Source organism: Perca fluviatilis, chromosome 12, assembly GCF_010015445.1.
Source record: "Perca fluviatilis chromosome 12, GENO_Pfluv_1.0, whole genome shotgun sequence".
In the NCBI taxonomy this organism is placed as follows: Eukaryota; Metazoa; Chordata; class Actinopteri; order Perciformes; family Percidae; genus Perca; species Perca fluviatilis.
Window position 1 is genome coordinate 9,612,244 of NC_053123.1, and position 13,734 is coordinate 9,625,977.

A 13,734-nucleotide genomic window follows, 5' to 3' on the forward strand; every position below is an offset into this window, starting at 1 on the left:
CCTATCCACTGTCTCTATGTAATAAAGGGAAAATCCCCCAAAAAAATAATCAGTAAAAACACAAACCATAGGCTAAGTGTCTTCACAGTGCACATTTACTAAAAAACAGGTGCTGGAGGTAATGAACACATATCTGCGTATGAATGCAGCATCTGTAGGCAACGGGACGATATTTTGGTAGCCAATGGGTTCTGAGATTGCTGGAGGAATGGAATAATTTTCTATATATAAAACGTTTAAAATTTTACAAGTTATGACATTATCGCTTGCGCATAATTTCACACGGGATATCAGAGTAAAAACAGCTGATTACCAGTCCGTCAGGATGAATGACCTCCAGTTCTGTCATTAGTGGGAATAGAAGGATGACCAATGAATATTTATGACCTAACACCACAATCTGTATGGAAAGTGAACAGCTACTCATTTGCATGCGAGAAAGATTTAATTAATCATATAGGTTTCTTAAAGCCTCCATCTGTGTTGGAAAAGGTAGGAGGAAAAAAACAAAACAAACATTTAGCCATCTGAGTCTGATGTCTGACCAGCGGGGAAAAGATGTTTCTTTGGGAATTATTGTTTCTCTTCACAGTCGATTTTGTTGAGCTACCAGACAGTAGTAAGTAAACGATACGTACTACCACAGAATATGTTGTACAAAACATACCTACATAATTACTTACTGATGAAGAAAGAAGAAAAAATGCACACAAAAGGATGATTAAACTTCCCTCACTCTGCTCCCAGTCTTCTTGAATTTATTTTTAAATATCAGCTTCATTTAACGAAGCAACCGCAGCAGGCACAGTGTAACAGTCCAGAGTGCAACCCTTAACCTATCATTTAACCCACATCTTTACAAATCTTGACCTAACACTAAACATGTTTTAGATGTGACAACTGGTCAGCATGGTAGCAAATGGTAAAACATCAATAGGTTTAAGACAGGTTTTAACATTAAACAACTACGAGACACGCACACCCACGCACATACGCAGGCAGGCAGGCAGGCACGCAGGCAGGCACGCACGCACACACACACACACACACACACACACACACACACACACACACACACACACACACACACACACACAGTGAGCAGAGGGCTGTTCCACACTTGTGCTTCTGAACGGTCCATGAGGAGAAAACCCACTGACAAACAAGCAGAAAACGAGTGCAAACATCTGTGACTCTCACTTCCCCTATTCTTTCTATTCTTCTGCTCTTCTCTCACTTCCTCCCTCTGCCACTCCATAGACACACCTCCCTTTGCTATCATTGGCAAATGGATCCCTGAGGGAATGGATGATTGAAAAGTGTGCTGCGATAACAAGCACACACATACATGCAAACCCACGCACTCGCAAACATACACAGATGATTGGCAGGCATGACATCAGTTTGTGACACTCCAATGACTTCCTGTCATGACGTTTGATTGGCAGCTGGTGGGTCCTTCCCCCCCTTTCAAGCATGTGCTCTCTAATTATGAAACAATGACATGCATTGTCTGGTCAAAAGACAGGGTTTTACCTGCATAAAGAGCTGGGCACAGTCAGAAGTATCTTATAAACTGGGTTTTTTTATGTATTTATTTTTCTTTATGTCCCTTTATTTTGTAACTAGTTAAGTTTATTTCCTATTTGTCCTCTTGCTACATGTGTCAACATTGTTGCACTGCTAAATAGTGTTACATACTGTTTCTATGATGCCTTACTATAAGGATTATCTTGTTCTTAGAATAATGAGAAGGGGGGAAATAGATATACTTGCTAAATGGCAAAGCACCCCATTGTCAAGATGGGCTATTGGGCCCAACAATGGAGCACTTTAAGTCAAATAGAGGTGTCGCATTATGGTCAGCTGGAGAGAGGGAGAAGAGAAAGAAGGAAGAAAAGAGGCAAATACAGGAGAGAGTGTAATTATAGTCATCAACGATAGGTAAAGAACGAGACCGTAGTCAACGTTCAAAGAAAATGATTGTGCTCTAATTGCATTCTCCAATTATGTTGCTCTTTGAGTTTTAAGTTTTGCTAAGGTAAACATACCTTCTGACATTTTCTTAAGAAAGTAGATCATTCAGCGGACAGTTAGCAGACATATATGCACATGGATACATACAGAAACCAGAGCAACAGAGGCTAGATGGAGGTGAGTACAGTGGTGCACGATTACAACCAAGCAGGCAACAATGCATTTATTATCATATATTCTCATAAATTCACACCATATTAAATCTGAAAGTGAACAGCATGCATACATACTTTATAACACACCAACAATCACATAAAACATGACGCACTGGCAGTGCCTGTCCCTTTTTGGTTCTAGTAGACCTTGTACATTCCCAGTCTCACCTCATAGATTACCATATTTGCATTTGTACAGACTGTCTCTTTTACAACCAGCACACACACACACACACACACACACACACACACACACACACACACACACACACACGCACGGACACACACACACACACACACGACAGAAAAGCTCGGAGAACCATACTCTGAATCCATGTTAATTATGTTTGAAAAGCGTGACGTTATGGTTGTAGGTATGTGTGTAATATAAATATTCGGAGAGTTGCCAGATTTGTTTAAATATCAACCTTAATGGTCTGAGCAAAGATACACAGATCAGAGAGGAACAAAGGGTCACACAACTGCAGACAATTTGGAGACAAAATACACACACACACACACACACACACACACACACACACACACACACACACACACACACACACACACACACACACACACACACACACACACACACACACACACACACCGTGTCTGAGGAAGATTCACAGCAACCATGGCCAAGTATATGACAACCAACTGACTGTGTGACCAATCATGTTTCATCACCACATGATTATTCATGACGGTATAATGGTTACCGCTCACGCACGCACACACACACACACACACACACACACACACACACACACACACACAACACACACAACACACACAACACACACAACACACAGATGATTGGCAGATCTGATTGGCAGGTGGCAGCAGTTCAGATGACAGAGTGCCAGAGCCAGCTGTCCACTTTAAAGGGCATTTTAAACAAACATTCACAGTCTGACTTTAATCTGTGGGTGACCAATGTGAATAGCACATTGCAGTAATAATATTTAACTTGTCTACACCTCAAGAGCATTTCTTAATTTATGTGATGAACTTAATTGTAAGTCAGCCTTTTTGGCAATTACCATTTCATTCGGGAAAACCTGTGACTTCTACAGAACAATAAGAGAGTGTCGAGTGATGATTGGAATGTTATAGCAACAATGACATTGTGGGCCCTATCTTGCACCCAGCGCAATTGACTTTGTACACCGACGCATGTATCATTCCTATTTTGCACCGGACGGTTCAGCAAAAAGAGGAGGCGTGTTCCGGCGCAAACGTTCCCTGGTGCTATTTTGCAGTTTCAGAAAACAATTCCGCCACTGACCAGGAAAAACCTGGTCTAAAGTCAGTGGCACGTTATTCAGATGCTATTTTAAGGGCGTATGCTTGGCCTTAATGTAGAGTGTGCACACCGCGCATACACTTTGCTTCTCTCATCTCACAGACCCAGCAGCTCCCATTTTTGCCAACCATACATAAATACAAGGAAAAATATGACCTTGTTTTACACAACATTTCCATGAATCATGGATGTGTTGATGACATAAATGAGGAAATATTAGAGGACTTAAGGAGATGTGTTGAACTGCATGTGCCGATGCCAACCCAAATGCCCCAGCAGCAGCACGGGAGAGGAGAGACAGAAGAGCTGCATCGTCTGTAGGGAGGTAATCCCGGTCTAATGTTAGACTACATTGCAAAAATATCATCATGCATTCATAACCTCATGATTCAGTGAGAGTGAGCCCAAAACATCGGAAAGTGGGCCTAATTTACTAACACTAGCGCAGTTTGCGCTGCGTCTGTTTATGAGAGTTCGGTAATAGCGCACGCTATGCTTCCACATTTTGCGTAGTATTTATCAACCCTGACCCATCAGGCAATCAGCATCTTTCTCCGCCCACTATACCGTAAATTGCGCTGTAGCAAAGCGGTACTTGTGCTATGATATGACTGAGTGCAGACTGCGATACTCCCACAGATGATGCTATGACTGTTTGAAATTATCCTGATGCCAATATTTGTAATGTAGCGAGGAGTTTAAAAACTGCTGGAATGTGAACGCTGAGTGGGAGATTCGATTTCATCTTTGATTTCTTCCAGTAACTCTAATATTTCATGGCTGCTTGATCTGTAACGCTAAATGATGTTGTGTTCACTGACAAAGTGTGATTCTTGTGTTAAAAATATTTTCAGCCTCGCCTATGTCTTCGTCTTGCTCAAATTACTGTTGCCATTTCACCAGCGGCATAAAGGTCTACAAGGAAACTCGATTGCGGCTGGTTTAGACCTGCTTTTAAGAAGCGGAGAATTTCCCCCGCAGAATAGAGGCGAATCGCTCTTACTGACAGTCTTTGTAAATACCACGGAATACCACTTTTTTGGGTGGAACTCCCACTTTCCCCACGACCTTCCCACGAACGCATATTGAAAGCGCAACTTGTCTCTTCTCGCTCATGTGGCAGACAATCTGCGATTTTACCCAAGTGCGCCCTGTTTTTAAATAGCCCGCATCGGTTACGTACGTCTTTGCAACCAATTATGGTTGCAATAATGTAGCTACTTCAGACCAACCCATTTTAGATTTGCGTCAGGCGCAAGAGTCATTTATCCCGCCGGTATAATGGCAACAGCGCCCGAGATCCCCCACAAAGCTACTTGCGTTTGGCGTTTGATACTTGCGTTTCAGATCGTTAAAATAGGGCCCTGTGTGTCTTTGCAGCTGGTGCAAAGAAATATATAGTAGTATAGAGGTAAATATATCTAGTGTGTCAAATGTGTGAACCATCCAATAGTACATTTATTACTGTAGAACCAGACACCTTGGAGTAAGGTTGAGTATCTCATACCAGCTCTCCTTCAGACCATTAGGCCAATCAAAGCTGGCCTTAGATGAATATGACAAATCAGCAGCACAGCCTAGACTGAACTTTACTGAATAGCACCAATTTGCCTTCTCAGTCTACCTCCATTACATGCAATCAAATGCAGATAGGGAGCTGGAGCTGGAGGGAGCAGACCGAGAGCAAAAATTGGAATGATGCAAAGATTACGGGGGTGGGGGTGTGAAGGGGGAGGTAGAGAGGTTACTGAAATATGGCTCGAAAGAGGGGGAGGAGAGAAAGGCTGAGATTATCACTGGGCTCGAATCAAGGCCCTCTTATGGTGACCAGAGATGGAGAGTAGAGGAAAGGTCTAAAATATCCTCAGGTGTATTATATGGTTTCTTAAGCCACTTAAGGCAAGACATGGGGGAATTAGTGGTTAGATGAAAGGATGGATGGAAGGATAGATGCATAGAGGTAAGGATCGGTTAGATTAAACTCGAGATATTCTTGGGTGTGCTGCGTAGGTTGTCCAGGCCATAATAACACGTGGTAGATCGGCAGAAGAGAGATGGATGAACACAGAAAGAAGGGGTTGGGCGTAACTTTCCCTGAACTCTGAAGCACTTAAAACATTGCTAAGATGGTAAGACAGAATGATAGTGTGAAGGAAGTAAAAAAAGAAGAAGAAATCTTTAGGTGTGTCATGTATTACCTTGGAGCTGTAATGGAAAAAGCAATAGGGAACTGTGAGAAAGACGGAGGCGGAGATGGTATGATTGAGATCCTCAGGTGTGTAATCTGTGCATTTAGGAATATACTGTATCACGTGCCACAAATGATCCATGGTTATACAAATAGCTTATGCATTGGAACATGTTAAAACCACATATGGCAAGAATGAGTCAAAAAGTATAAATCTATGATTGTGTTTGAATGTCAAGCAGGAATTTCTCTGGTGAATACTTGGTACTTAGTAATCAGGGTTTCTGCAGGTTTTACCAAGTCAAATTGAAGACTTTTTACGATCTTTTTAAGACCTTTATGAATGAAATTAAAGACCTATATCACAACATAAAAGTACAACGAAATGCAGAGTCACAAACGCACTTGCAAAGTAAATAAATGTATTCAAATTGATTAAAAGCGACACAAGAAAGAACTACAACACCACAGAATAAAAAAAAAAACATTTCAATGAGCATTAGAGGTAACATTACATGGACGTAGGAAAATTAAATTATTTAAGACACAATACACAATACTTCAGCGAATTTAAGACTTTTTGAGGCTTAAAATTTTGATTTTGAAATTTTACTTTTTTAGACTTTTTAAGACCCCACAGAAACCCTGGTAATAGAACTTTTTTATTTTCAGGTAGCGTTAAACTGCGGTTAAATCAAACGTTTGGGAATTATATTATGTCAACTTTCATTTATTCGCTCAATGAAATGGAGGTGAACAGGATTTCATTTGTGATGCTCAAAGTACTGCAAAATTAAATTGAAAAAAAGTTTCTTAATAGAAAAGCTTTACCTGGAATAATCCACAGACCTTGCTATGGATGGTTTTCGCAATTTTTTATCACTCGTAGAAAACAGTTTTCAATGAAAATATACTGATAGAGAGGTATATGGACATCTTTTAAGATATGGGTGAACTGACTCTTTATCAAGTGTGAACTACTGTAACAGGGGCAAGGTCTCTCTTTCCTTTGTGGCTTGAGATATTGCATTATAAAGCTAAATATATGCTATTTAAAAATGTAGGACTCAAAAGGCCATGTAATGAAACTGCCACTGATTCATACAACACAAAATTGCATATTATGCAATGATGGGTTGAAGTGGCTACTTTCACCTCAAGAGGAACTGACAAAGATGAAGGCAGGTAGATAAGCAGGTAGGTAGGTCTGCCATTAAAGTAAAACTACCAATAAAATAAGTGGGTGAAGAATGAAGGAACATACTGTACAGTACACACCACAACCCTCTATCTCTCCAGCCTTTCCTGTCAAAACTCATTTGACATAATCAAACTTAGGTATAAAGAGCCATTTACACACTTAACTGCATGACAAAAACAGCTTTTTAACATCATAAAAGGAATGTCTGCTCCCCATAACTCCCCTTACTAATGACTAATTACTATAGGTATGAGAAAGTGAAAGCACACTGAAGTGGGAATGAGGAAAACAAGGTGGAACAGAGGTTAAGAAAGAGGTGGAGCCTTTCAAAGAAAATAGCACTGAACCTATTCAATCAAGAAACATTATTCTAATTGCCTAATATTTCACTTTAAATAACATGCAATTGTGAGATATAATCTCTGTGATAAAATCGGACTTTGAAATCCGGTGTTTTTCTGTGTTCTGGTTCACACAGACTGCTTTTGTGAGTGTATTTTGAAAAGGCTGTGGCTGAACTTTTGGAATCAAATTGCATGCAAGTGTTTTTCTTAAGATCTGTATCTATGTAATGTCCATGTGAAATCCCATTTCAGAAACAACCACAGTGAAAAAAGAACTGATGTTAGGTAGCAATTAAGGAAGAAAGTACAAATTGTTCATTGAAACATTTTGCCCCATTCATGCTGTGTGTAGTCTACCTAAATGCCTCATTCACACTGAGAGATATAATGTTAAAGTTAATCACATGAAATAGTTCTGACAGGTAATTTTCAGCGGCTCTAAAGAAAATTGTGGCACCGCTCTTAGAGTGGTCTTTGTGTGCCTGTGAGCATGTGATAGTGTTTCATGAGGGGGGAAAAGACCTCTGTGTTCATGTTTAAAGGGTTATATTTGTCAGATACAGTGTGAATGCATGAGGTGTGAAGAGAGAGATTGTGCTAATTGATGTGTCCCTATTGACAGAATGAGGTAACTGTGGATGACGGACTCCATTAATCAGATTTTCTGACTTTAAACAAAGGCAGGATTTTTGTCAAATACACACAGGTTATTGCAGTAATACAAAGGACATATCATCTAACCATTGAGTTCTGTGTCACTGTAGACATTATCAACTGAAGACAGACTATATTAAAGAAAGAGTAAGACATATGGTATGCCTGTACCAAATATATTTTTTGTTTGTACCTTTGCATTATATCATAGTGTTATATTCACATTTCAAATGTGTAGAAAGCACGCGACTATGGATTCCACATGACACAAACATTGTTGTTTATCACTGAAAAGGTTGCTTTCCAGCTTACAAAATGACTGTACACTCCAACACACACTAACACTGTAAGCTGAAAATCGTTTAAGACTTCACATAGTGGATAGAAGTTATTTTACCAGCTAGCGCGGGTAATGTATCGGCCATTCTGCATATACACACAAAAAGACATAAATAGACGTATGACCACAAAAATAATCATCTCACTTGCTGCTCTTTCAAACACACAAACACACACACACACAGTTACTTACCTCAGCAGGCCAAAGCCTATTTTCTTGCTCTTTTTCTCTGTGTCCTCAGACTCCTCTGCTTTCTTTTTCCCTTTCTCTTTTACTTTCCCCTTGTTCTTTTCCTTCTTCTTTGTTTTCGGTTTCTTTTTCTTGTCTTTTTTGCCTTTTTCCTCTGTTCGATCCTCCACTCCCTGGCGAGATGAACTACTTGCCGGGGTGTCCCGACCTGAACTCTGCTCCGAACCATCATCTAGAGGGAATAGATGAAGAAAAAGAGAAAGATGGGGATTAGAGGGATTGGGGCACTGCTACTTCTGCTACTTGGGCAGAGTGATTTGCTCGCAGCACCTGAGAAGCCACGTGGTGAGGAGCAGAGAGTAACAATGGTGCTTTTCAGGTGTTGCGCTAATCACTCCGCCCAAGTAGCAGTGCTTCGCCTTCTGAGAATATAGTTCCCAGTTTGTATACGGTAAGAAGATGGCTGTGTCTCATGTGACCTTGTTATTTGTACACGCTGTGACTATACAAATCACAACATGTAAATAGGAACATGTTGGGAGCAGTAGGCTAGATGGAGCTGGTTACCTCCAGGGTCTGTGCTAAGCTAGGCTAGCGGTGGGTGCGTCAGACAAGAGTTACAACACACACAGAGATGAGAAGGGTATGTATGGACTTATCTAACTCTGGGGGATACGGTGAATAAGACAAAGTCCCAATAAGTCGGCTTGTTCCTTTAAAATGAAGTTATAAAGTCTTTGTAAAACAGGATTATCAATAAGCTGCTTAATGGAAGTGCTAAACCTAGTGAAAGCTTCATCAATGAAATCCTGATTAAAAGTAGTTACTCTCATAAAACCAACCAATTCCACCTTTAATTATTGACATCTTTCTTTGCCTTGTGTCCAAAGCAAGTCACTTTTTTGCCAGTTTGATGCAAACAGGCACACCAGATTAATGTATCATTATTTTGTATTTACATAAAGCTGATTCATCAGCATTGTCAAGAACCATCGCTGTGACCTAATTTTCAAGTTAACATGAAGAAGAAGTCAGTTCTGTAAAAAGTGGGTTCCAGTGGTACATAGCAATGGAGTTTAGGCACTTACTGTAGCTACAGTAATGCTCTTCATAGCAGTAAAACCAAGACTAATTTGCCAAATCCCACAGCATAACACAATACAGTGAAGAGACCACATATCAGGATATAACACTAGCACGCATACAAACAAAAATAAACAACAATGTACATATCTCCACAAATGAACAGCCCACATACACACAGGCACATAATGTTAAACTTTCTTTACTTAACATCTCCATAACAAATGTATTAACTTTACAGTGAATGAATTAACTCTTAGAAATGAGAAAGACAAAATGTTCAAAGAGTAAACTGTGATGCCTCATTACTTCTTCGACAGACTGGAGACCTGGCCTTGAATTACAATGCTCACACTCTCACACACACACACACACCTTGTCAGATTTTATAAGATACCCAAACCAAATTAATTACTTTGTGTGGATATTCACTTCAGACTTAATTATAAAGACTGTCTAGCAACTAAATGTAATTGTAATTGTGTGTGTGTGTGTGTGTGTTTGTGTGTCTGCAGATACACGGCTTCATGCTTGTGCAAGACCTGGTTAGTCTTCCCCTAAGACTTTCAAAACTAAAAATGATCGCAGCAGATATCCCTATAACATTTTCTTTTTCATCGTGTGTGTACACTAAACCAGTCTGTCAGCGCAAAAAACATATAGTTGTTGTTACAACAAGAGTTAGAGTTTAAACACTCATTATTAAAAAGACCAAGCCTCATTCACGAATACTTTTATTTTCACTCAAATTTGTTCTAAAAACAAAAAAAAAAAAAACTTTTAAGTCAGGATAACCCTACATCTGTTTCACAAAATGAATGCAGACCCCTGGTTAGTTCTGACTCACATGTCAAATTTGGTTGAAATTGGAACTGGGCTATTTCTTCTACTACACTAAACACTTTCTTGGAATATTAAAGATTTTGTACTTCAGTTAGCCATGTTAGGTGTGTTTTATTTACTATTCCATGGCATAGAACCCACCGCAAACCAGCATAATATGTATTTGTTCTGTTTACGACTGATTGTAGGGATAGTTTGTGCAAAAGGCGACATAAGAAGTATAAAACGACGAAATAGACAAAGAGATACAAATGAATCATAAGTAAGGTAACACATGAACAAAAGAAAGAGAATGACAGAAACAACTATTTAGCACTATAATCCATCCCAGCTGACATCAAAGCCAATGACTCAAAGCCTCTGTAAAATAGTCCCTCTTGACAACTAAATTCACTGGAAACTGTGAAGCACTGTGGTATTAGCTGGATTCAGCTCAGGATTCCCCACAATACATCAGCTAAACATGAACCCTGACTAAATATTCACTGTGCACATATACTGTCAGAATGTTAGCAGTTTGCCTTCCTGATGAAAAAACTGCTAATACACCTTAAAATTTGACAGATAGTAGTTGATATGCATTTATTTGAAACTGAAGTAAAGATATAATTTAAGCCCAAGCAAAAGTGCACACTTGTAGAGAGAGACAAACATAGAAAGAAAGAGAGAGGTCTTGATTGAGTGCGCTTCAGAGAACTGTTCCCTGTCAATTAACAACAGCTCTCAAAGTGTTGAACATTTAGAAAGATGGTGACAGATGTGGCCACTGTGTGTGTGCGGTGTTGACATGCCCTATTAGTCCTATCCTGTGTGAATGTAGTGATCTGAAACAGCCTGACTCATTACTCTAGTGGTGACTGAGAAGAGCATGCTGCTAATAACACAGCTGGGAATTGAACTGCACCTCCCGGTGGAACAAACCAAGGAACTACCATTTAGCTTCAGGATCAATATTTATAGCTAAATCTGAACTGAATCACATTTTGTGAGGCAATGCTGCTGCTTAGCTTCATATGTGTTGAACCTTTTGATGCATAATGTTCTTCTGGGTAGTTCTTTCCTAAACTCATACGAATTGACAACAGCAAACCTAAACTGTGCTGAGCTCACTAGCGGATTTTCAAAATAGTAGAGGAGGTTGTTACTGGGGAGCACACTGAAAATGGAAGCAAGCCATGAGTATTCATCATTCATCAAGAAGGGACTGAAGATGTATGTAAACCATTAGGTAGGAGTTATACATTGCATGTATGTGCATGACATTACTGATAGGGATGTGGCCAAAAGTGCAACGCATTTGAAAGTATCATTGTGATCCAGTGTTGAAACAACCTTAAACCTTAAAACAGCAGAAGAATTGTCAACTGTTTCTTCCATATCTATAGAATTTACTGACTGAGTAACTGCAGCTATGCAGCACAAGTCAAAAAACAACAAAAAATACACATTGTCCCCAACTTAACACATTGACACCCTCTCCATCCCTTACCATCGTCATCTTCAGGTGGTCCATCATAGGATTTATCAATAGCTGCTCGGAAGCTCTCGTTGCAGCCTCTTCCTCTGACCATATTTGGGCGAGGTCGATGGAAGGGGAGGAGTTCGTTTTTTCTGTTAACCTCTGACATGGCTGTCTGGAGACTCTCCAAGGAACTGGACTTCTTCAAGCCGAGGGTAGGGCCGAGTTCCACAGGAGTTGATGGAGCTGGGGGGGGAGAGAGAGACACAGAAAAGACAAACATAGACAAAAGACAAACATAGACAAAAGCCAAACATAGACAAAGGTAAGACAGGGAAAGAGATAGGTTTCTGGCAGCTCGCTTTGTTTAGCTTGGACTACAGGTGACTTGTTAATTAGACCATCAGAATACCGTATTGGTCCGAATATAAGACGACCCCCCCCCCCAGCTTTTTTGTAGCTGGATATATCATTTGTTGCGTCTAAATATGAATGTGGATAACGTTAGTGATAGTGGGATGCTTGCTACAGTTACACTTCTAGTGATGAATCGGCGAAAACACTTTTTATTTCTCTGATTCACGGCTTTGATCTAACGCCGCTGGGCGCTCCCACTCTCAGTCTCTCTCTATCTCTGCAAATTCCCGGCCGCGTCCTGCTGTGTCCTGCTGCATCCGCCGCATCCACCCGTGCTCTGCAGCGCCATGTTACATCCCGCAACGCCCTGCTGTGATGTTCATACGCACAGAGTAGTCAGGATCCGGTATAGGAGACTGCACTACTCAGTATGACACGATGTGCCCTGCTATGACATGAACTTCCACGATGACCTTCAAAGTCACTGTTCCATTATCTTTAATGTGACTATTATTGCCACTGTTCATCACACCCCCAACCAGCCCCATCAGACACCGCCTACCAAGAGTCTGGGTCTGCCGAGGTTTCTTCCTAAAAGGGAGTTTTTCCTCGCCACTGTCGCAATGGCCACTGCTAATGCTTGCTCTTGAGGGAATTACTGTAATTGTTGGGGTTTTGGAATTTATAGAGAATGGTCTAGACCTACTCTAGAGTGTAAAGTGTCTCGAGATAACTCTTGTTATGATTTGATACTATAAATACAATTGAATTGAATTGAATTATCTCGCTTGACCATATAACGTTACCGTGCTTTCGGGCGGTCGTTGAGGCTCTGTCTAAAACTCTGCCATTTTGACCAGCTGCTCTTAACATTAAAATAAAATGGATTATGGATCATTTCATTTCTATTGATGATAGCTGACTTTACCAGCTGACTTCTCTATTGGCTGTTGAAACAGGTGACATCTCTTATGTTCTAAAACCAGCCTCTGCGACTTGAACAGCTGAAAGTCTACACCCCAAATATAAGACACCCCAAAAACAAAACGTCTTATATTCGGACCAATACGGTAATTAAACTCATGCAGCCAGACATTAATTATCAATATTTTATAGAACAATATATTTCTTTAGTAAACAGGTTATTCAATAGCATCATTATAGTTCTACTAAAATGTATGTGAATGTGTCACTGCTATCAAATATACTGCTACAATCAAAAAACAAACAACCTGATATGCATTTACAAAGTAGGAAGAGTCCAATTTTACTCCAGGTCTGATCCAATAGGTTTACCCTGCTGTGCCTTGTTCTGATTGGTTTAAAAAGCCAGTGGAGCCAGAAAGACCACGACATGGCTGAACTCTGGAGAGCAGAGCCAGGAAAAAGAAACCGTGATGTAGTTAACTATGCTGTTGTTGAGTTTGTGATGGATGTGAGGTCTGTTTCACTGTTACTGGTTCTTCATCCATCATCACAAGTATACCGTGAGAGATATTACTGAGGGAGGGAGGGATCCAGTAGAAAGGATGATGAAGAGGAAAGAGGGATGGAATATGAAAACAGAGCAACGGT

General features: G+C 40.2%; 1 protein-coding gene across 4 annotated transcripts in view; it reads right to left on the reverse strand.

Annotated features, from left to right (window-relative positions):
- Nucleotides 1–13,734, reverse strand: part of pard3bb (par-3 family cell polarity regulator beta b) — a 248,643-nt gene that overhangs the window by 87,503 nt on the left and 147,406 nt on the right. For all 4 annotated transcript variants that reach the window (XM_039817957.1, XM_039817956.1, XM_039817958.1 and 1 more), the window contains 2 exons: nucleotides 11,833–12,048; nucleotides 8,421–8,649 (listed from right to left, as the gene is read on the reverse strand). In XM_039817957.1, coding sequence (XP_039673891.1) covers nucleotides 8,421–8,649; nucleotides 11,833–12,048 — 445 coding nt within the window. The remainder of the gene's footprint in view (nucleotides 1–8,420; nucleotides 8,650–11,832; nucleotides 12,049–13,734) is intronic.